Source organism: Apostichopus japonicus, chromosome 3 (assembly GCF_037975245.1).
Source record: "Apostichopus japonicus isolate 1M-3 chromosome 3, ASM3797524v1, whole genome shotgun sequence".
NCBI lineage: Eukaryota > Metazoa > Echinodermata > Holothuroidea > Aspidochirotida > Stichopodidae > Apostichopus > Apostichopus japonicus.
The window spans coordinates 27,490,175-27,515,271 of record NC_092563.1 but is presented as its reverse complement, the minus strand read 5'-3'; the positions used below and the strand labels follow the sequence as shown (position 1 = coordinate 27,515,271).

The window sequence follows — 25,097 nt, the reverse complement described above, 5'->3', positions numbered from 1 at the left end:
TATAATCTTTTTAACTCTTTGTTATATTTTCAAAAATTCAAAATTCTCCCTATATAATCATTTATGTATTATTCGTACAAGTTTACAAGTTAAAAGATATAGAAATTTGAAGTGACAATAGTGAAGTGAATATGAAAATGAAACTTGTATAGGCTTTCTCTCAGTGAAGACTTGCAGTCTCTTCGTAAAACTATAATTATGTAGTTACATCCGATAAGCGCCATAGCGGTACCTCCTTCTTCAAAAGCTGTTGAGAAAAGTAGTCTTTTTGGTAAATAATCTATAAATGAATATATTTACCTATTCGTAAAGTTCTTTTCTGATTAATTCTATGCATTGTTAATTGAACAATCAATGTAACAAACTATATAATTCTACTCTTTATTTAATGAGTTGCAATAAATGAGTTGATTTTGATCATACTTACAAACTATATTACAGCATGAATTGAATTCTAGGACATATATATATATATATATATATATATATATATATATATATATATATATATATATATGAAGTGATCCGAGCTCAAGCGAGTTCACCTAAAGTAACTTTGTTAGTTTAGTTAGCTATTTCACCAACCATTTACCGTGTATTACATACAAGTAGATTTAAATCGATCATCGTCCCACATTGTTTCTCTGAACGAATGTTAATCAGCAACTAATCAATGATGTCATTCGAATCTAAAGACAGTATAATAAACATTATTATTAATCACATTTAAAACTAAATTGGAAGTTTTCATTTTGCTCAACTATAACCTCATTATTATAAATTTAATATAGCTATGGTCAAACGAGTGACTACTTTGGCGAGGGATAATACTAACAAAATAAATTTAAAACAAAGAGCAATAAATTTGTCAAACACAAATCAAAGAGTCTGCCGAAAAACCCCAATTGCCAGTTGATTTGTTTATTTTCAAGTATGGAAAGAGCTGTTGTGTGAAGGAATACTACAGATAAAGAAAGATGTTTACATATTATGTCTTATACTGGTCAGTAATTGGAAACTCTTTCAATACATCCTTTAGAGTGCTAATGGAGATTCGATAATTTAGTACTGAAGAAATGGAATACTAAAATGTAGAGCCCATTATAAAGGTACTTTATGCACTGCAGTAAAAGAAGAATAGCTTTCGATTATACCGAAATTCACCGAAGATTCTCTGGATCAGTCAACGACATAATAAAACCACGGAATTTCCAAGATTTTCACAAACTTTAATTTAATATCGCGAAATTTTGTAATCATTTTAGCGTATCTAATTGCCTTGTTCTTTCGGTACTGTAAATCCCTTGAATAATGGAGAAGATACGCGCGACAAGACAAAATCAAATGTAGTCATATATAAAGGAATGTTGTGGAACATTAGCTACTCATAGTTTTGGTTCCTAAATGGACCAGTCACACATATGACTCACCTTTCTTAACCGTTTACAATACATCTCTGCCGTTTCACCTGAAACCAGTGTCGGGACAGGTCGCTCATTCCTTTTCAGATCTGCTCCCAATTCGGTGGTAGTCAAAATATCTGCAGGATCTATGTTATATTTGTTTATCAAACTGACAAGGTATTCCTTGTAGTGAATCCTGTCGGTATCAATATCAGAATATTATATAGTAAATATTCAATATTTTACTTTTTTTTAAAACATTCACCCAAAACATTAATTTACTTACACTTTTCAATGCGATTGAATAATATTGAGGTTGTAAATACTTCTTACAATACTTCAACATTTCAGATCATGAATTTTGGTGGTAATTTTATTTCCTTGGTACCTGTAGAAAACCAGATGTCAAATACAAGATAAACAAGGTTAAACATATGGATTGACTGTTTGGGTGTACGTATACTAACGTTTTAATGTTGAAACCATTCCAATTGATTCATTCATTTACTCTTAAAACTTTAGGCATATATGTATACTGAAGGTAGAGATAAGCTAAGTCTGAAGGCCAAGCTAGTACATCAGTGTTCTACTAAGTGGAACCCGTACAATACCAGAGAAGAGATGATCCTCTTGAAGTCAGTGGAGCTTAAGCTTTATAGTAGACAGTAGGTGAAATCGTGGGTTTGTATGACGCTTAAATCTTAGGATGAGGGACATAGACAGAAGGGTCGCCTCTCGCAATTCCATTACCCCTCGTTCACTTAGATTAACAAGCAGTATGGCACCACGATGCAACAAATTCAATCCAAACCGAAGAATTAGTCTGAACAAAAAATGAAAAGAAAAGAAGATTCAAGATGTATCTTACTCGCAGAGTCCGGTCTTATCTTCTAACGGTCTTCCACAATTAGCGTCTACCAATCCATTTGGACTTTCTTGTTGTTCCTTGACTGGGCAACCTTTATCCTCCGGATGCTTAGTTGGAGCAACAACACGTTTGAAATTAACTTTATGGTTCTGTCAATTCGAGGAAATGGTAAAACTATGTGTGGAATAGATTGCACGGGCGACTTTTTAAAGATCAATGCAATATTGGTCCAAAATTTATTTTACAATTCGGTTATAAAGTGGGTTATGCTAATCTTTGACCTCCATAGACCTTGTGACCTTTGGAACTTGATGTCGATGAATGCAACATAAAAAATGAAATGTTTCCCGCTTGGAAATTGTGGTTTCGATCAGTTTGTCTTCTGTTAGACACATGTATGCGCAAAAATAGTTTTCTAGTTTTAGTTACCTCTCACTGACCTTATTACGTCATCACCTATAGGCAAAATAGACTATATCCACGCATAAGTCCACCAAAGATGAAGTCCCTCGAGGGTGCTGTTTAAGAGGATTTTATAGCATACACTTCTGCACAAATTTGCCAAGTATAACCTTAAACCACCATTGGCCTCGTGACATTTGCCGTTGTTAATTAATGCTAAAAAACACTGAAATTCGTATATCTAAGGTTTTATGAGATATTTGGTCATTTTGGAATGATCATATTGGCTAAAGTGCATGTTTCCTTATTGTACTTTTGACCGGCAGGGTAATTGTCGTTGGAGGTACTATCTATATCTAATGCCCAGGCATACACCGGCTTAGTTTGAAGTCCATCGGTCATGATTGATTATGCTGAGTTTGCGGAACATTGTGCTCATCAACATTAGATTTTGTGTCGCAGGCTAAAAACTTAACTGAATTGTTGTGGTACCCCTCTTCCTCCATCTATTACGCAACCTACCGAGTTTTGTTCAGCCCACAAGCGGTGTGAGAAGAGCAACAACATCAATACCAATTTTTCACAAATGTTCAAGGAAGCACAATATCTCCAAATTTATCGCAGGGTTGTGGATGGAATGAGATATAAGGATATTATAGAGCGAGAAGGGGTGGGTGGATGTGGGTAGTGAAGTGGGGAGGCGGTTCAATTACCTTCAGTAGCTTGTGTAGAGTTGCACATTTTTTGTCCCTGAGGTAATACAGGCAGTTCCTGGGGTGATGGGCATGAAGTCCTCTTCCAACACAGCTTATCTTTGGACACTTTAGCTGCATTAAAGTCATCAAACGAAATGAAATATTAGCAAACCAGCGTTTAAATTAAAGTAGGAATCCATTACGCTATCAATTATTACTGGAATATTTAGGAAAGCATCATTTTAATAATACATATTTTCTAATCACCACATTTAAGTTCTCGCTTTTCTAACTTTCCAGAATTGGTCTAGTGAACTCTTGAATGTTTTCATGAAATACTGTTCGTTGCGTACTGATGTAAAACTGGCATAGTCCTTTTCGGAGTTCAAGAACAACTAAAACAACTGATGTCATTTCGTCTGTACTTACAAATTTCAAAAATGGCAAATTACATCCACAGCAGAATTCATGCATGCATTGAGAGCATTTGAAGTGCATACATCCACCTTTAGCAAGTTCGTAACGCATTTTACATCGTGGGCAATCTGAATGAAAAGGATAAAGTATGAATTGCAGCCCATATACTTTATTTGTATATGTTGGTACTGCTATGGAAGGTTAACTTTTCTTCTTCCAAGTAAGAAAAAATTCATCTTAAATATATTAATAAGCATCTTTGGCAATAAAGGAAACGTTTCAAAATAGGCATCAGATGGTGATTTAATATCATTAATGAAACTTCAGAAATTGTTAGATTCCTTAGCTTTTAGAACTGAGTTGTGAATGTTCCATATTCAGGAAGTTATAGATAATTAACAAAATGTTTTATCGATGCATGTTACATGCCAAAACCTTTAGTTTTAGAGACATTTTCAGTGCAAGTAATCATTACCAAGTATCTCACGAATCATGAGTGCTGAACAAATTCCATTAGCATTTAACCTCTGTGCTACGCCACTGCATTTGCAACATTGTTCTCGGATGCCCTTTTGTGTATACGGCGCTAAAGCAGTTGCTTTTTATTGGGGTTTGAACAATGTTTGGACTGACGTCATTAATAAGTTCGTGATTGTAAACGGGCACGTCTTCACATGTTTAAAACTTTCCCCTATTTGCACATTAAAGCTAAAATTCGTCCGAATGTCATCCTTTAAGTATACTAGTTCATTCTACCAAGATCTTTACAATCTTTAAACTCTTCACAAGATAATTCCAGATTAAAGTTACAATCTTTACCTTGGATGACGTAAATTTATCCCCTTTTCATGCATCAAAGCTAAAACTCGACCCAATGTCGAATGTTAATTTCAACGTTAATTTTTCCCCTCTTTATACATTAAAGCTAAAATTCGACCCAATGTCATCCTTTCAGTATACTTCTTCATTCTACCAAGATCTTTACAATCTTTAAAGTCTTCACAAGATAATTACAGAGTTAAGTTACATGCTTTACATAGGCTCATGACGTTTATGAATATTCAATTTCAAGATCTTTCCTTCTATTGTTAACGTAACTAAAAACGTCAGTTATTAACATTATGCCACCAAGTGTGTGCTAAAATTGAGAAGAAATACTTACTTATTCCATTTTCTCTTAGATGTGCAGCTAAGCCCTGAGCTTGAAATGCTGGGTCGTTCTTTTGCTTCCAATTCTCAAAGGCTTCACATGTTGTACCTTCATGTTGTTTTAGCCACTGTATGAATAAAGAGATGGCAAAAAAACAAACGATTCTTGAAATATTTTGTCGTTAACTTCAAAGTAGAAATTTTCATAGTTGTGTCTAAAGTTGTGTGTACACAAAAGCAAACAGCAATCATTAACACAAAGTTCAACTATTGATCATTAATTGACTCATATTTTCAAGATCTAGAATTTGATACTTGTGACGCGTTCCAAAGAAAAACATATATATAAGCTCCGTATATGTAAATGATCTTACCGGTTTGTTACAGCCAAAACACTGGTACTTTCCACAATTTGAGCACTGGATTTTCTTAGTATTGCGTTCATTTATAAATCCATTACCGCAGCCCTATAGGAAACATTGAAACAAAGTGAGAGTTGCAGCTTAATAGAACGTACCACATAATGTCATCCCATACTTTCATTTCAATTATCGAGCAATATCCATCAATAAGTCTACCAAAGTTTCAAATAGAATGGTAGTTAAATACAGAAAGTAAACATACAGTCAAATAATAAAGAGTGGAATATTGATGATATTAGATATTGATGAAAACAGGTCTTTGCTTATGCAGTCCGAAATATAAAACAAAATATTAATCAAAGATACAGTGACATGGAAATTAAATAACCACACCAGTAAGATAAATATATTTAGATAGATAAATCTATGTAACTAACTTTATAAAAAGCTTTTTATTAAATGTGATTCTTACATTTGCACACCAACGGAAGGTTGGAATTGTCATTAGCTTCCAGCTCACAAGCTTTTGATGGTATAGTTCACAGTCTGAACTGCTTAAATGTAGTTTAAGCTGTAAAAACGAGCAAGAAAGAAGTAGGAATGAAATAGAAACAAAAAGCAAGAGTAAATAGAAACGGATCAATTTGTCAAAAGTTACGTTGACTACACTCAGGACCATCAATAGTAACGCTGATTGTTTTGCCATGAATTTAAAAAAAAGAAGATACTTACTAAAATTCCTAGCATCGAGAAATAATCATGAAACTCCTCTTCAGAACATGTTTCGAGATCAGGCAGTTCACACGAGGGACAAACAAATTTGTACATGCATGGTGTTGTTTGGGCCAACAATGAAAAATGTTGGGTAAAGCAACCTATGCAGACATGACACTGGCAATTTGGATTTCCAGTTATCTACATGCAAAAGACGAGATAAGGTAAAAGTGTAATCAAATAGCAGTAGTGGCCACATAAATGTGTCTGCTGTGTCTCTGGATGCAGAAACTCTTACTAATACCAAGATTCCAAGATTGTATATAGCTGAAAGCGAACTTTGTTTCCTAATTAACAAAGCAGAGAAAGCAAAATAAGCAGCAAATTTCGCTCAACACTTTAATCTCAATTATTCAATTAAAAAAGACATTATTCATTGAATTATTCAATAATTCCCCAACGTTTTCACTCAGGTAAGAAACAAAGGTGCTCACCTTACTCATTATAGTTACTTCATAGCAGATAGAACACTCTTGAAAGAAACCCATAGCAGCAAGGGCATCTCCATCCGATGATTCTACAGCTTCGAAGCAATCTGAGAGCTTATAATGTAGTTCGTACCTCAAGAAAAGGAAAGTATCTATGGCTTCAGGTGTTAGTATTTCTTTCAGTAGCTTTCGAACAATCTGAAAATGGTACAAATTCAACAAGAAAAACACATTTTGAAGGTAGACTTCCTCTAAACGTGCAGATAGTTGTAGCAAATACCTCGATACATGTGTAAAAATAATGTTCCTTGAAATCTGGTTTTTGTCCCACGCATAGAATGGAATGGCTTAGAAAATAACTATAAAATTCCGTTAAATGTCGAACCATAATATCGTTGTTACAGCAGCAAGCATTTCAACTTAAGGTACAGTTATTTATTGAGAGGATACATTGAGAGACCATATCAAACTATAACGTAATTCTTGTAATCAACAAATTATGGTTCATGTTCTGTGTTCCTGTAATTCTCAATCCATCAATCCACTTAACACGTGAGAAGCGTATTAAGGTAAGTAATTTACGACGTATGAAATCTATTTTACTCCAACAATCATTGGAAAATGACTATGACAGATATTCGTTACTTCTTTTTTCTTGTTTTCATTCCATCTCTTCTCAATCTCTTCAATCGTAGCTTCCAAAAGGCTTCTTCCATCCCGCTTCTTTTGAAAGAATTGTTTATGCTTCCTCAAGCTCTTGGCCAATTGGTTTGCCTTGTAGGTATTATTTTGAAGCTGTGAAAGCAAGTCGTAACAATTACTCATGTAATACAGCTGACCGAAAGTAATATATAGTACAAATGTGAATATCCTTCGGCATGATTTTTACTCTTCTTCGAACTCGGACATTGTTACAATAAACATTTTGTTAAGAATCGCCACAATAAATGGTCGTCTTCAGATCAATTTGAGCACGTGAAATTGTCACAATCACGTTGCGTAAACGACAGAAAAAGGAAAAACATAGAGAGTAGAAGTTATATTAATGTAGGTTATCTAAGCTGTTAGTCTACCATGCATGACTATGTGATCTCTCCAATGGCAACGCTCAATCACATCTGGATCAGAAGTAGAAAATAGAAAATCAGGTTTATAAATGGAACTCAATGATACGCTCAACCATGCGTCTTAGAAAGCATTACCTCGTGGGCCCTCTGTGCGTGATCGTGGACTTCTTCAACAGTTCGCGCTACAGAAGTAGAAAAAACATTTGTTTTAGATGGACTAAAATAAACATTAAAGAATACTCATATACTAAATGAAGGAATACAACTGATTCTGGTGTTAACATGCGTGAGCGATTAAACCAAGTCCTTCAAAACATAACATGTAACCAACGTATATTCAAATTGAGGGACACATATAATAATAACTCAACATTTAGTTAAGTTTAGAGTTCTCTGATGATACGCGATAGCGAATATCAGCCAGCTGAATGACACAACCCAATGCCAAGAGCTACAATAAAAGATGACTTTTAAATAAGTTATGCCTGACGTAATAAAGTAAAAACAATCGAGTGCAAGTAATCTTTGTTTCAAAGTGTAATCTTTAAAAATATAAAGACATTCTGCTTCTAACTATCGTAATACGATGTCAGATCTTCATTTGTATCATAACTGTAAATATGAGGTATTATAGGTATTTATATTAAAACACCTTCAAGACATTGGTTCTATGACACTTATAAGATATTTGTTTTATAAATGTTCGTAGCAATAAATGTTCACCCAATGATGCTCCCAAATTTATTCACTATTCAAAAAGTTCAATATGTTTTAACTTGCTATGCTGGTTACAAAAGTGTTACGTTTTCTGCTATACCTCTTTTATGCTTCTGACAGCTACTGAAGCTGCGAGCGTTGGTGTGTCGAGAGCTTATTTCCAAAAGTGAAAGAAAAGGTAAATGTGTAACCTTAATTGATACAATGGTTTCTCGCATATCACTGTGAAATGTTTACTTCAAGGCATATTCTAATTTATATGAAAGGTCAAGTACAGTATGCGAGATTGCCACCTTTATTTGAAGAGTCTTTTCCATGGTAGCGTAAGTATTATATTCATTAAAACATTACATCGAACACTATGATCGGTATTTTGTGTAACGGGATAGTTTGCGGCAGCCCTCTTATTTGTAAATTGAATATTTTCAACCAAAAGAGATAATCCAATGTTTATATAGTTATATATACTCCTCATCCTTCTGAATGACATTTTGTTCTAATTAATACGGATATTGCTCACCTGAGTGCTGGTGAGAAGTAATTATACCTGACCACCTAAATATATCAGCTCTCAAGCAATGATCTTCGATGAGCATTGCGGTTATCTCTTTTGCAGAGGAGTTCAATTTGTCTTTCCGTGTTACTAAACTTTTATGGAAACTTGTTAAAGTAACATCTTCTAGATTGACTTTGTAAGATCATCGTGGCCACATTTGGTAACAAAGAATCCCTAGTAGAATCATTAATGGTAATGTACTTACCTTCCAAGTTTATAGGCCTTACTTTCTCTGAATTTTCTGCATTGCCCATTTGTTTCTCATTGAATGCTAACTGCCCATGTGATGAGGGAATCACTTCGTAAAAATGATCTCTATTTTGTTCGGTGTCACGTAGAGGTGGAATATCTTGAGCCACAGCTAGTGTTTTCGGGTGTGCCCCTGTGGGCATGATGTGTCTTATATCGTGCTTTTTCAGTTCTGGTAGACGCTCCAATACAGAACCCTCTGCAATTGAGTTCTGTGGTATAACCTGTGAGGAGTTTTGCAATTTGTCCTGGTTCAGTAACTGACTTCTAGATATTTCCCTAGGGGGTAATTCAGGTGGCAATTCATGTTCTTGAGATACTTTTCGAATTTCGTCGTGTCTTGGAGACAGAATATCAGTCTTTGAAAGTTGATGAGATTTCTTTGATTTTTCATCTAAACGACTCTCCTTTTTGTCAAAGGGTTTGAATGTTTGTGGTGACCTTACCGGTATGGATATAGCTTGGGCAAGCAAAGATATTTTGTTAGATTGCTTAGGAGATTTAGATTCTGGTTTCCGGAGCGTGGACGTAGACGAGTCTTCTGAAAGAGACGGTTTACCTTTAATGCTATTCTGTGGTAAAACCTGTGAAGCCCCAGCAAGTGGTGTTGGTTGTGCTCCTGGGGGCATATCTAGTTTCGGTTGCCGCTCCAATACAGAGCCTCCTGTAATTGAGGTATGTTGTACAGCTGGTGAGGAGTTTGACAAATGGTTTTGGTTCAGAGTCTTACTTTTAGATAATATTCTACGGAGTAATTCAGGAGGCAATTTATGTTCTTGAGATACTTTTCGAATTTGTTTGTGTCTAAGAGACATAGTTACAGGCTGTAACAATTTGGGAAATATCTTTGTTCTTTCATCTAAACGACTCTCCTTTTTGTCAAAGGTTTCGACTGTTTGTGGTGACCTAACCGGTATGGATATAGCTTGGGCAAGCATAGATATGTTGTGAGATTGCTTAGGAGATTTAGATTCTAGTTTCCGGAGCGTGGACGTAGACGAGTCCTCTGAAAGAGACGCTTTACCTTTAATGTTATTCTGTGGTGAAACCTGTGAAGCCCCAGCAATTGGTGTTGGTTTTGCTCCTGGGGTCACCTCTAGTTTTGGTTGCCGCTCCAATACAGAACCTCCTTTAATTGAGGTCTGCAGATTAACTGGTGAGGAGTTTGGCAATTGGTTTTGGTTCAGAGTCTGACTTCTAGATAATATTCTACGGGGTAATTCAGGGGGCAATTTATGTTCTTGAAATACTTTTCGAATTTGTTCGTGTCTTGGAGACATAGTTACAGGCTGTGACAATTTGGGAAATATCTTTGTTCTTTCATCTAAACGACTCTCCTTTTTGTCAAAGGTTTCAACTGTTTTTGGTGACCTTACCGGTATGGATATAGCTTTGGCAAGCGAAAGTATTTTGTGAGATTGATTAGGTGATTTAGGTTTTGTTTTCCGGAGACTGGAAGTAGACGAGTCGTCTGAAAGAGACGCTTTTTCTTTAATGTCATTCTGTGGTGAAACATGTGAAGCTCCAGCAAGTAGTGTGGGTTGGGTCCCCGAGGGCATCGTATGCTTTTGAATGTGCTTCTCTACTTCTACTTGCCGCTCAATGAGAGATGTTCCTTTCGCTGACTTTTGTTGTATAACTGATGAGGATTCTTGCCATTGGTCTTGATTCAGAGACTGACTTCGAGACATTATTCTAGGGGGTAATTCAGGTGGCAATTCATGTTCTTGAAGCTGCGAACCTTGTTGTGTCGAGGTGTTATTTGCAAAATTGAGAGAAGAAGAAAGGGCTTAATCCTTATTATAATTGTTGCTTACAATGTATTTTTTAAATTACTATGAAATGTTTACTTTAAGGCACATTTAATTAAATTAAATTCAAGAACAATATGCGCGATTCTGATCTTTACTTGAAGTGTCTTTCTCATGCTAACTATATGGAGGTTCAGTATTATAGTCCGATTTAACCATTAGGACGCACTTTATGATTGGTAACTTGAGTAATGCAATAGTTCCATAATCAATTGGTTAGACACCAATATTATACCTAGCAAACACAAAAACGTTTTTAAAACGTTATTAAAACGTTTCGTCCTTTGTTTTGATAACGTTATTTGTGGTGTAATAAATATGTCACGAAAACGTATTCAGGCTATTATTTAAAAATAAATTGCGTCAAAAAATTAATATAACATTAATATCTCATAAAAACGTTATGCCGAAGTTTTTATAACACCACATTTAACGTTACAATAAGATATTTTAGAGGCTCGTTTGAAAATGTTATGATAACGTTTTGTGTTTGCTGCGTATTTGCGTCAGACCTCTATATTGATTAGTAAATCAATTATTTCACCCAAAAGAGATAATACAATGCTTATTTACTAGATATAGTTATCATTATCATTATCGCAAGAAAGGAAAATATCTCACGGAATGACATTTTGTTTTAATAGTAAATACGGATACTGCTTACCTGAATACCAGTGAGAAGTAATTATACCTGACCACTTCAATAAATCAAGTGATTTTATCAGCTCTAAAGCAATGGTCGTTTTTTATCATTGCGGTTATCTCTTTTGAAGAGGATTACAATTTGTCTTTCCGTGTTATTTAATTTTTATAGGAACTTGTTAAACTAAGAACTTCTAGATAAACATTGTAAGATCATCGTGGCCACATTTGGTAACAAAAAATCCCTGGTAGAATCATAAATGGTAATGCACTTACCTTCCAAGTTTATAGACCTTACTTTCTTTGAACTTTCTGCATTGCCCATTTGCTTCTCATTGAATAATAACTGCCCATGTGATGAGGGAATAACTTCGTAAAAATGATCTCTATTTTGTTCGGTGTCACGTAGAGGTGAAATATTTTGAGCAGCTGCTAGTGTTTTCGGGTGTGCCCTTGTGATCATCATATGTCTGTTAACGTGCTTCTCCAGTTCTGGTTGCCGCTGCAATACCGAACCCCCTGTAACTGAGTTCTGTTGTATAACTGGTGAGGAGTTTTGTAATTGGTTCTGGTTTAGAAACTGACCTCGAGATATTATTTTAATGGGTAATTCAGGTGGCAATTCATGTTCTTGAGATACTTTTCGAATTTCGTCGTGTCTTGGAGACAGAATATCAGACTTTGAAAGTTGATGACTCTCCTTTTTGTCAAAGGTTTCAACTGTTTGCGGCGGCGTTTGCAATTTGTCTCGATTCAGAGACTGACTTCGAGATGTTATTCTAGGGGGTAATTTAGGTTGCTGTTGGTGTTCTGGAGATACTTTTGTAATTTCGTCATTAGGGCATAGCAGTGAATGTTCATTTTGACTACTCGACTTTTTGCCAAAGGTTTGAAAAGTTTGTTGAGGTCTAATTTGTGTAGCGATATCATCTTCAAGCGAATTCTCTCTTTGGAATTCCTTATGATAATTCTCGTGAGGTGTTGGTTTCCGGAGACTGAAGTACATCCCATGTGTTGGTTCCTGGTTAGCATAATTTCTTTTGGTTGGAATCCGCTCAGTAGATCGTTGAGCAGTCCGTTGGAAATTTCGTATGTTAAGTGTTGCTGCTTTCGAAACATCATCGCTCCCGAGAACAATTCGATTTCCCAAGCAATCAGCTGGCTTCTTTGGTTGATGTGAGTTGCTATTTTGGTTAATGTTTGGAGGAGGAGGAGGTGCTATCCTCGATGGAATAAGTGGAGAAATTTTGTTAGCCTGTTTTACATTTTTATCCTGCATTTTCGGTTCTTCCTGGACAGAAGCAACACCCAGTTCTTCTTCCTGAAGTCTCGATGGTAAAGGTTGTGAGGATATTACCTGTGGATACGTAAGATGTGTACTCATCGTACGCTTTGTATTTTCAATGTTAACGGATGTCTGAGGTAATCCATCTTCTGACTTCTGAGTAAGTGTCCCAACATTTGGGGTGCTGATTATTGTAAAAGTGTTATGAGGGAATGGAACATGTGATTTTGTACTGGTACTAGTTGATTCTGTGTTTTCTCCAGAAAGGACAATTTCCGATGTTTTAGAGAGATCTTGTTTCTTTTCAAGAGCGATACCACCCGGATGAGTGGGCTTGGCAACCTCCTTGGGAAATGTCAATAGTGTATCATGATGTGGTACCTCAGGTATGGTCATACTTGGACGAGGCGCTGAAACAGGTGAATTTGGAATGGTACCAGTTGATTCTGTGTTTTCTTCAGAAAGGACAATTTTCGATGTTTTAGAGAGATCTTGTTTCCTTTCAAGAGCGATACCACCCGGATGAGTGGGCTTGGCAACCTCCTTGGGAAATGTCAATAGTGTATCATGATGTGGTACCTCAGGTATGGTCATACTTGGACGAGGCGCTGAAACAGGTGATTTTGCACTGGTACTAGTTGATTCTGAATTTTCTTCAGTTAGGACAAATTCCGATGTTTGAGAGGGATCTTGTTTCTTTTCAAGAGCGATACCACCCGGTTGAGTGGGTTTGGCAACCTTGGAAAATGTCAGTAGTGTGTCATCATGTGTTTTCTCAGCTATTGTCATACTTGGACGAGGCGCTGAAACAGGTGATTTTGAACTGGTACTAGTTGATTCTGATTTTTTTTCAGTTAGGACAAGTTCCGATGTTTTAGAGAGATCTTGTTTCTTTTCAGGAACGATACCACCTGGATAAGTGGGTTCGACAATTTCCTTGGGACAAAATGTCAATATTGTGTCATGATCTGGTGCCTCAGCTATTGTCATACTTGGGAAAGGCGCTGAAACAGGTGATTTTGGACTGGTACTAGTTGATTCTGTGTTTTCTTCAGGAAGGACAATTTCCGATGTTTTAGAGAGATCTTGTTTCTTTTCAAGAGCGATACCACCCGGATGAGTGGGTTTGGCAACCTCCTTGGGAAATGTCAATATTGTATCATGATGTGGTACCTCAGCTATGGTCATACTTGGACGAGGCGCTGAAACATGTGATATTGTACTGGTACTAGTTGATTCTGTGTTTTCTTCAGGAACGACAAGTTCCGATGTTTTAGAGAGATTTTGTTTCTTTTCAAGAGCGATACTTCCCGAATGAGTGGGTTTGTTAATCTCCTTGGGACGAAATGTCGGTGTTGTATCATGATGTGGTACCTCAGTTATGGTCATATTTCGACGAGGCGCTGCAACAGGTGATTTTTTACTGGTACTAGTTGATTCTGTGTTTTCTCCAGAAAGGACAATTTTCGATGTTTTAGAGAGATCTTGTTTCTTTTCAAGAGCGATACCACCCGGATGAGTGGGTTTGGCAACCTCCTTGGGAAATGTCAATATTGTATCATGATGTGGTACCTCAGCTATGGTCATATTTTGATGAGGCGCTGAAACATGTGATTTTGCACTGGTACTAGTTGATTCTGTGTTTTCTACATAAACGACAAATTCCGATGTTTTGGAGAGATCTTGTTTCTTTTCAAGAGCGATACTTCCCGAATGAGTGGGTTTGGTAATCTCCTTGGGACGAAATGTCGGTGTTGTATCATGATGTGGTACCTCAGTTATGGTCATATTTCGACGAGGCGCTGAAACAGGTGATTTTTTACTGGTACTAGTTGATCCTGTGTTTTCTTCAGAAAGGACAATTTTCGATGTTTTAGAGAGATCTTGTTTCTTTTCAAGAGCGATACCACCCGGATGAGTGGGTTTGGCAACCTCCTTGGGAAATGTCAATATTGTATCATGATGTGGTACCACAGCTATGGTCATACTTGGACGAGGCGCTGAAACATGTGATTTTGTACTGGTACTAGTTGATTCTGAATTTTCTTCAGTTAGGACAAATTCCGATGTTTGAGAGGGATCTTGTTTCTTTTCAAGAGCGATACCACCCGGTTGAGTGGGTTTGGCAACCTTGGAAAATGTCAGTAGTGTGTCATCATGTGTTTTCTCAGCTATTGTCATACTTGGACGAGGCGCTGAAACAGGTGATTTTGAACTGGTACTAGTTGATTCTGATTTTTTTTCAGTTAGGACAAGTTCCGATGTTTTAGAGAGATCTTGTTTCTTTTCAGGAACGATACCACCTGGATAAGTGGGTTCGACAATTTCCTTGGGACAAAATGTCAATATTGTGTCATGATCTGGTGCCTCAGCTATTGTCATACTTGGGAAAGGCGCTGAAACAGGTGATTTTGGACTGGTACTAGTTGATTCTGTGTTTTCTTCAGGAAGGACAATTTCCGATGTTTTAGAGAGATCTTGTTTCTTTTCAAGAGCGATACCACCCGGATGAGTGGGTTTGGCAACCTCCTTGGGAAATGTCAATATTGTATCATGATGTGGTACCTCAGCTATGGTCATACTTGGACGAGGCGCTGAAACATGTGATATTGTACTGGTACTAGTTGATTCTGTGTTTTCTTCAGGAACGACAAGTTCCGATGTTTTAGAGAGATTTTGTTTCTTTTCAAGAGCGATACTTCCCGAATGAGTGGGTTTGTTAATCTCCTTGGGACGAAATGTCGGTGTTGTATCATGATGTGGTACCTCAGTTATGGTCATATTTCGACGAGGCGCTGCAACAGGTGATTTTTTACTGGTACTAGTTGATTCTGTGTTTTCTCCAGAAAGGACAATTTTCGATGTTTTAGAGAGATCTTGTTTCTTTTCAAGAGCGATACCACCCGGATGAGTGGGTTTGGCAACCTCCTTGGGAAATGTCAATATTGTATCATGATGTGGTACCTCAGCTATGGTCATATTTTGATGAGGCGCTGAAACATGTGATTTTGCACTGGTACTAGTTGATTCTGTGTTTTCTACATAAACGACAAATTCCGATGTTTTGGAGAGATCTTGTTTCTTTTCAAGAGCGATACTTCCCGAATGAGTGGGTTTGGTAATCTCCTTGGGACGAAATGTCGGTGTTGTATCATGATGTGGTACCTCAGTTATGGTCATATTTCGACGAGGCGCTGAAACAGGTGATTTTTTACTGGTACTAGTTGATCCTGTGTTTTCTTCAGAAAGGACAATTTTCGATGTTTTAGAGAGATCTTGTTTCTTTTCAAGAGCGATACCACCCGGATGAGTGGGTTTGGCAACCTCCTTGGGAAATGTCAATATTGTATCATGATGTGGTACCACAGCTATGGTCATACTTGGACGAGGCGCTGAAACATGTGATTTTGTACTGGTACTAGTTGATTCTGTGTTTTCTTCAGGAAGGACAATTTCCGATGTTTTAGAGAGATCTTGTTTCTTTTCAAGAGCGATACCACCCGGATGAGTGGGCTTGGCAACCTCCTTGGGAAATATCAATAGTGTATCATGATGTGGTACCTCAGCTATGGTCATACTTGGACGAGGCGCTGAAACAGGTGATTTTGTACTAGTACTTGTTTGTCCTGTTTTGTTTTCAGGAACGCCAATGCTTGGTGTTCTTTGGACATGTTGTATCTTCTTTAGAGTGATTCTATTAAGACTTAGTGACTTCGTAATCTCTCTCGGGGGAATAGTCTCAGTCTTATTATAATGTAGACTTTTCGATTTTTCTAAGCTTCTACGAGGGGTGGCAACAGGCGTTCTAGGACGGGTATTGTGTGTCCCTGCTTCTTCTTTTGAAGGTACGAGAACTTCCTGTGTTCTTGCCACATCTTGTTCCTTCTCAAGAGCTATTTCATTAAGGTATGAAGTAATGTCTGATTTTGGATTACCTCGTTCTAAAGTAGACAAGTTTGATCTCGATCTTTCTTGGTTTATTTGAGTCTGATCACAGGATTGTGAGAAATCGTTTGGTAGAATCGACAGATCTGCGGCAACATGAGAGAAATTCTTTGAATCAGGGTGTTGACAGGACTTAGGGAAATCAAAGCTATTCGGATTAAACTCTGTATTTCCAAGTCTTACCAAAACGTTACCATGACCCTGGAAGGATAGAAAGCATATGAAGAAAGTTGTGAATGAGATTACTGAAAACTGCTTTGTAGAAATCTGTGGAATAGCTTATTGCCATCCTTCAACCCCCTCCCACCTCACATGATGACAATGTCAACATGCTCATTAAAACTCATTAAGCGCCCTGACGAGCTAATTTAATGTGCATCTTGTTGTATTTATAATTATTTTTAAGCAACTAACCAAGACCTCTAGTAACACACAATTATATTTCCGTGTAAGGTGTTATTGAGATAAGTTGAGCAGTATTGTAGTTGGTTTCTCAACAAAAATAAGCTCAAAAGCTGTTCTCGTTTCAAACGGATGTGAAAAGCTACATGGTATTCGGAATCGTGGATGTTCGCAAACAAATTATAACATAACGAATTATCGTGTTTTTAGCTACATACTACATAACAAAGTTAACAATTGACAACAATCAGGGATTTCGATCTTTTAAAGAAATGTACTTACCTGTAGATCCTTTCCTCCTCCCACAAACTCATTATCAGACATCCTGATAGATTTCCAATTGTGCGTTCTGTTGTTTTAGGTAAACTGATTCCATAGTAGGTAAAAACATATAATCCAATGGGGAAAACGGTAAAGTTGACAACATCCTGTGGAAACAAATCGGTATTTTGACATTTTGCAGCTGGAATATCTGGCCTTAATGACGTAAAAAATTGCTGTGGATCCTTTCAGCTTACTGACCAATATGAGTTGTCAACTTAAGAAATAATACCAAATGTATCGAATTATGATCTTATTCTGAAAGAATTTTGCACCGTGTTAATGGATTGCACCGTGTTAACGGAAGAGAGAGTTAAGGCTTGACCAGGATAGGAACAAATGACACTAGGATTACAAGCCCTTTGATCTGCCGATTTTGGTTACTTCCGATACAACCTTTTCTTGTTTCTAATACTTTATATCACAAATGAAAACTCTTCCCATTTCTACTCTTCAAGTAATAAATCCAATAAAGCCTCCTTTCTCGATTGTTACGTATTGAGTTTGTTTTTATATTCTTTTAAATTTTAAATTCACAAATTTGAAGAAAGTGTTCTTAAAAACCTTAACATGCTTAACTAGTAAATCCATTAACCAGAAGGAAAACTAAAACAAAGGAAACGTTATATCATCTGATTAATACCCAATATCAAATGGTTTTATGATTATGATTTATCTTTATTTTACGTAAAATATCCTGTGAAAACAGGAGGATTATGATTATTAAGAAACCGTAAGCAAAAGTAACATCGTTAACATTAATATGTTTGGAAAATCTAAGGAGATTGAGAGAGCAAATAGCTTGCTGGTGTGATCTTTAAAGGAAGCAAAAGAAATAAGACGAATTTCTCTCTTTTGAAGCGTCAGAAATACACATTACCGCACCAAACTGTCACGCAATAAGTGAGATGGAAATGAACAAGAGTAAAATATAAAGAACGAAGAACGTGACAGTCTCGTTAATAAATGCTTCAAATTAGAGAGAAACACCAACATCAAGGGCAATCTTTGTAGTGATTGAATTAACGTGATTATTCCACGTCAAGCATTTAAGATATTTTCCATCCATGTTCTTATTGTGCCGTTCGCGTAGTACGTCAATGTAAGTACCATTAGTATTTGTTCCCCTGTCCTTTTCTACTAAACTCTCATCCCAAACATAAAGGCATTAACCAGTCTATGGGTATTAATCGTCCCTACTTCTCCTCTATTTTGTCAAATTGCGTGTTAATCGTGCATGAAAAATTGCTATCACATGATAACCCTCGTAAAATGTTGTGCAACCCCTAAATTAAAGACTGGAGACTATATGGTGTCATGGAAACTTATATCAATGTGAGCGTTAATTCAACTTAAATTCTCTGACTGTTTAAATGGGGGGGGGGGCAGAAATATGCATTTGCTCGTCAAATCACGGAAGGTGAATACGCCTGCTCACGGAGAAAAGTAACAGAGTACATTAAGAGTAGCGAAATAAGTTGTAACTAGAAATATAATTAATCATCAGTTCCATAGTATTCCTGAAAGAACGTCAGCAAGCACACTCAAATTTCCCTTTTTCATTGATACATTCGTAAACAATCATAAAAGTAGGAACAGAGGCAGGGTTGTTGTATGCCTATCCAACTTTATGAAGTGGACCGATAGAATGTTTTATGCCTCCCAAGTTTCCTCAAGGCTAGGGCACTCCACTGAGTTGGACTTAATTCAGCTGGATTCTTTGAATTAACAAGATAACTGGGCCTTCAACTGGTCATTTTTTGTGTCATTATTCTTGGTAGTATTTTTTAGTTAGCAAGTAGCAACCTACCAGATATATTGGATAAACTAAACACGCGTTTCTATATCATTTACGTGAATATCCAAAATAAAACATTTGTACCACAACATCGTTAAAATAGTCTGTTGGACTTGGTTGCATTCTTTGTAAAGATCTTGGAAATTGTGACTTTTCATCCCAACAATTTGCCTTTGAGAGTTTCAAGTTTAAAACAGGATTTTGAGAAAAAATTGACGATTATTCGAAACAAAAGTCTAAAGCTTAGACAATAAATAAATTAACTAATTGATCCATCAAAATTAGAGATAAACTCTCTTTTTCGAATTTTATTGTCGACAGTCTTTCGATGTCGTTCTCTCATCTGGAACACCGTATTTTTTCGGATCAGCAAAAGTCTTTTCCTTTTTGTCTCGTTGTTTATTTGCGTGTTGATGTGTTTGTGTTTTTACGATCAACGTCGACACTTTTGAACACTGTACATCGAAATGAAAACAAGTTTCAAGCTTATAATTCATGACATATTGTTGTTGTCACGCGAGGTCAAGTTCTTGTGTTTATATATCCAAAACTGTATAAGTGACGCATTTGTATTGATATTTTTACCTGCGATCGGTGTACTGTACTAATAAAAAGGCCCGGCCCCAGGGGGAGGGGGAGGGTGTCAAGGACTGACAACTATGACCACCAACTGCCTGAAAGCAAGCATTATAATGAGAAGAATTACTTTCATTTGGTAATGTCTTAAATATTGATAATTCCAGTTTTAAAGTGGTCTGAACGAGAGTGGACTTTCCCTTGAGGCCAAGTTATATTGCTGTACCGTGACCAGATTACCTCTTGCTAAGCAACAGCCAAAATAATACCTTAAATCTTGATATAACCAATCGCTTTTCTTCAAGCAAAGAAGATTGATATTTTCTATTGAATTTCAGAGATTAAGGAAAACCATCATATTCAATTATTGTGTCTATTTGGTTATACAGTAAGTAAAAGATTAAATAACCTCTTGTTAACTGGTCTTCACGAACTTAGGAAGTATGGTGTTAAAGCCGTTGATTACAAAGGCTGTAAGGCTGTATACAGAAAATTAACATACCAAGCGGTTTCGATGTCTTTTACTTCAAGTTGCCGAGGTGTAAAGTACTTGGTAAATGATTGTCAGTAGTTGGAGATCTATCTGTCGCTATATTTGTGGAATTTGAAAGAATGTAACAGTTCAAAGTAGTCCATAGGTGTTACCGTAATACTTGCAATCTTACAATACACTAAATGGCTTGTATATGATAACAACACAGGCCTATACTGTCATACGGTGCAATTCAGCTTACTGTGTAATTGTGTAAACAATTCTAATTGTTTGGCATTGGCTGTCAACCGTGACGACTTTGTACGAACTTCATATGACTGAATACGGAAGAAAGAAAGATCCCATATACATGAACTTATGTATGACTTTTGTACCGTTCGCTGAAGGCAATAACACATAAAAGGCATACTTACTGGAATAAGTAGTCTACTCAGGACGGATCAATGGGTCGGTCGGGGGCTACAGCAGCAAGGCACGGTTCAATCAGTGGGGTCGGAGAAATATGAAGTAGGCAACATTTCGTTCTCAGTTTTAAACTGAAGACATTAAAACGGTGATTTGTCTCAGGGTCTGGCTTCCGACAGCCCGGCATAACGATGGAGTAAAAGGCCTACTAGGTGCTCTTTTTTCGCGTATCAATCCCTATTTGTTGTACACTATAAATCATTTGATACTTTCTCATTTAGTTCCACATATCAAACATTTATGGTGCGCATTTAACCTGTCATAAGTCCAACAAAATGTCCAATAACATTGGCATATGTCAGTTTTCCACCACAAATGAGTTTTCTCTTGCTCTCATTGGCTCATTCTAGTGTTCTGATTGGACGTAATTGGCATATGTCCAATTCATGTGCAGAAAGAAATCGACATCGTAGTTTTTGTTCCTATATATATATATATATATATATATATATATATATATATATATATATATATACTTGTAACGGCTACATTTTGTGGTTCTTACCCACATTTGATACAGAACTATTAACATTTAAGTGGCATATAGCCAGACAATTGTCTTTATTAGTCTACATCCCCAATAGAGATTTTGCCTGGACCTGTTTCTCTTAAGCAGACACAGTTTATTTGTTCAAGCAAATGATAAGTAAATAATTAAGACCACATTCCACAGCTAGACATTACCTATATTGTTTGTTCAAAAAGTGTTGGACAGTTTGATATTGTAACCACAGGGAACTTTCTGTTAAGATAGTGTGAACTTATTACTACTTGGCTGTTTTGGCAGGAACTTCAACATGATAAGAGTGATAATATATATCAACTGAATTTTGGTACCATTTCTCTGTTAGGTCTTGTGAGGAAATTGCTAATGTATTTGTGTGTGTATGGGTAGGGGGGAGGGGAATTTCTAAAACCTGGGGTAGGGTCCTCTTTTCTTTGGAGAAATAAGGAATTTTTTAGGTCTCTCGATGCAAAATGGTATAATAGTACATTTTACTAAAATGTTAAGCTAGCATTATTTTGTTTTTTGCATTTAAGTCATACAGAGGGTGTTTTGAACCATCATGGATCCTGATTCAGGACAATTAATGTTTGATTGGCATTATACATTTAGACATTGCACACATAAATCAATTGAGCACCACCCGGCAAAAGGCATCAAACTCCTGGTATATTCCGATATAAAATGTATGATATTTAATTGAGTTAATATATCACAAATGTTGTATTGGCTCGTATGGTTAAAATGTTCAGTTTTTGAAGTACACTGTGTGATATATGCAACGCCAAAAATGCAAGAAGCTCCAATAAAGAAAGTTGAACCAGTAAGCCCAAAAACATGGTGTCACAATAAAAGATCATCCAATTAACTCAATGCCTGAGCATATAGCTCAGTTGTACACTAACAGTCTACACTCAACCAACATGTTGAATGTTAATTTTTTTTGTAGTGAATCTTTCAAGATGAGAATTTATTTTATGTATGACTTACAGTGTGGCATTCACTACTCATATATTGCTTTCAACTTTGCATTTTGCACAGATTCGGTTGCACTGATATTCTCATCTCTGACCAAGGGAGGGAGTTTGTAAGTGAAGTTAACAGAACACCCCAGAAGACATTTCTAGTCGATTTTCTTTGCAGTGAACTTGTTGGCGACAATAATCCTGTCTATCACTTGAAATTGAGAGTTGATGGAACTTAGTGCAATTTAAAGGGATACACATATCATCAGAGAAAAATTCGTCAGCTGTTACACGTTTAAGCAAAGACAGGCCATTCACTTTGCACTGCCAGTCGTTCGGTGGAAATCCACATATTTTGCATTTTGACGCGATTTGACGTTCGAAATTCTTTATCACATCATTACTTTATTAAATAACAAATAGGCGTGTTTCTTGGTTCTGGAAATTTTGTTCAAAATAAGTTCTTATAGTAAAACATATAACCGAGCGCAGTCTGCTTCCTTTTGTAACTTTTCATTCGTGTTATGGAGTCCTGTATAAGTCTTAGCGACAAACCCGTTGGATGCATTAGAATCAGCCGTTTTATTTGTAATTTACAATCAAGATTAAACTTCTGGCGGTATCAAGTTGTACATTTAAAGCATTATATAGATAATCGTACTGTTTTAATATTATTCGGGTGTGGAAATCTATAGGGAAAATTCCGCATTTTTTTTATTGAGATCTTTACCAAACTCCCAAGAGAATGTTCTTTATGTGGATTATGAGAGTTTCAAGTACATATTGTTTGATGAAGAATGACCGTAGTATGTTATTCTAATTTAGTATAACACCTCCCTGCTTGAAGGATGTTCTAGATAGCAGCGATTATCTTTAGTTGCCTCAGAGCTTCAAAGGGAGAGTTATCATTCCAGTTAAATTTCCTCAATTATTATCCCATGTATAATCACTTCTTGCCCAGGCTGATATAGATTCAGAATATTATGTTTGTGACTATCATCTAATTTCATGTTTTCATTTTTACTTCATTAACCTACTTTGCATAAATTCATCTCTACAAGAATGATGTATTTAAAGAGTGAGCCCATAAAATCTAGCATACTGCAAACTGAAACTATTGACTGTAAATTTGATGATAAATTAATCAAATGCAATTTGTCTTTACAAGTGGATGTTTGCTTCACGCATGGTTATCGCGACGGGGTGGGGGTGGGGGCATGGCCACACCTTTTTGCCAAGAGAGAAAACTTTGACTCGACGTTTGAGTGAGGAAGATAAGGAAGTGTAACAAAGTGGTAATGAGAGTCAAAAAATAGGTGTCAGTCACGTACCGAGAGGGTGAGGGCAGTGATGACATTTTCAAGGTCAGGAAAATGTCATTCAGCTACCTTGGGTTGTTATTAGCAAACAAAAATATTTCACGCTACCTGGAGCTCATCAAAGATAGTGTCACACTCTTAAAAGAGCACTCCCCAGGACACAATCGATAACTTACCAACCCAACTCCCCCCTCCCCTTGCACTCAAAATTATGTGTATGGGCATTAGCGTTGTATACAACATTGCCGATTTCGTTTAGGATGTAACTTGGAAAAGACCCTCGGATCCCGTCCTATAATGGGCGTTATGCACGGATGAAATTTCATGTTGGCCAGGCAATTCTCGTAGACATATTAAGTACAATTACCATATTTCTAAATCTTACCCGCTGTGTGTTGGCGGAAAACGGCTACGATGAAGTTTGAACACATTTTAAAGAATAGTCGAAGTCAAATTTTCTTTTTTATTTATTATATTCCTCTTTAATATAATCTAAGCATTCTGATGAAATTTGAATTCAATTTCTATGTATCATTTTTGAGATATTGACAGTTGAAGTTGCCACCTGTCGTACCAAAAGCTAACTTGGAGCAAACAGGTGTGACATCATTGTCGCACGCTGATACTTAATGTTTTGTTTTCCTTTAAAATTTACGTCTAAGTTTATACTCCACAATTGGATGCATCCATAATGTGAATGTACCATAGGTATTGGTATTTTATAAACTTCACATCCCATTTAGACAAACTATTAACCCTATCCAATCCAAAGTCAAATTAATAGAATGAAAAATAAAGAAGAAAAAAAACAACCAATAAGATTATACCCTACATACACAGACTACAGCGCACATACCAGGGACTACCTTGCTTAAACATGAAAAATAGAAACATTTATAATATAGGAAAAATAAGGTGCTCTCAAAGAGTACCAATACACATGACTTACATCAATATGTCTAGTGTTTAAGTTAAGGTATCGCATGACAACTTTAATTAGTTACTTATACTTCATTCAAAGTTCAATAGCATGCGAGCCGATACTCGGGTGGCCATTCTCTAGATAAGACTAATGATGAGTAACTGAACACTTATAACCATATGGTTATTTGTTCTATGTCACCATATCACAATATGTCAGTGGCTTTAATGATCTTCTCGAATACAGTGCTTAACAAGATTATTTGAGTTCTTCCATAACGTGTTTAACCAAGTTATTATTACTTCGTTAATATCTTACATGCGGAAGATACAACATTGGCGACGAAGTTTTCTATCGGAGTGGGTGTTATTCTTAAAGAGTTCGAACATATCGAGCATATACATATTCATATATATATATATATATATATATATATATATATATATATATATATATATATATATATATATATATATATTATATATATATATATATATATATATATACATAGATATATACATAGACATATACATAGATATATACATAGATGGCTACCATCAG

The 25,097-nt window shown here is 36.3% G+C and overlaps 2 protein-coding genes across 11 annotated transcripts in view; one reads left to right on the top strand and one right to left on the bottom strand.

The window, feature by feature from the left end:
• Positions 1-25,097, top strand: part of LOC139965706 (pseudouridylate synthase RPUSD2-like) — a 77,896-nt gene that overhangs the window by 52,570 nt on the left and 229 nt on the right. The window contains exons 12-13 of one of the 7 annotated variants that reach the window (XM_071968354.1): positions 8,403-8,460; positions 22,372-22,417. The exons of 1 other annotated variant lie outside the window; for it this stretch is intronic. In XM_071968354.1, coding sequence (XP_071824455.1) covers positions 8,403-8,460; positions 22,372-22,417 — 104 coding nt within the window. Of the gene's footprint in view, positions 1-1,754; positions 1,849-3,668; positions 3,756-8,402; positions 8,461-22,371; positions 24,960-25,097 lie in introns of those variants that run through there. 5 more of the 7 variants (XM_071968353.1, XM_071968360.1, XM_071968355.1 and 2 more) reach the window with 5 other exon arrangements.
• LOC139965700 (uncharacterized) lies at positions 10-20,663 on the bottom strand. 4 transcript variants are annotated; one of them, XM_071968339.1, is made up of 17 exons: positions 20,370-20,660; positions 17,455-17,600; positions 14,200-16,971; positions 11,817-13,998; positions 9,044-10,828; positions 7,701-7,747; positions 7,144-7,293; positions 6,505-6,696; positions 6,029-6,211; positions 5,769-5,867; positions 5,309-5,401; positions 4,948-5,062; positions 3,798-3,913; positions 3,387-3,500; positions 2,272-2,420; positions 1,431-1,599; positions 10-247 (listed from the first exon to the last, which is right to left on the bottom strand). In XM_071968339.1, the coding sequence occupies exons 2-17, from the start codon at positions 17,494-17,496 to the stop codon at positions 197-199; spliced, it is 8,259 nt and encodes a 2,752-aa protein (XP_071824440.1). In that variant the 5' UTR covers positions 17,497-17,600; positions 20,370-20,660; the 3' UTR covers positions 10-196. The 4 variants fall into 4 exon arrangements, with proteins under 4 accessions (XP_071824440.1, XP_071824441.1, XP_071824439.1 ...); XM_071968340.1 differs by having other exon boundaries at positions 11,817-15,390; positions 15,592-16,971; XM_071968338.1 differs by having other exon boundaries at positions 2,272-2,378; positions 11,817-16,971; positions 20,370-20,663.

Excerpts from the sequence above, each read along its gene's own strand:
- LOC139965700 (XM_071968336.1), bottom strand. The coding sequence starts at position 17,496 with ATGTCTGATAATGAGTTTGTGGGAGGAGGAAAGGATCTACAG. Across the intron at positions 10,829-11,816 it reads AAGGTCTATAAACTTGGAAG|GTTCGCAGCTTCAAGAACAT; the intron begins GTAAGTGCATTA and ends CGACACAACAAG. Across the intron at positions 7,748-9,043 it reads AAGGCCTATAAACTTGGAAG|CGCGAACTGTTGAAGAAGTC; the intron begins GTAAGTACATTA and ends CTACTTCTGTAG.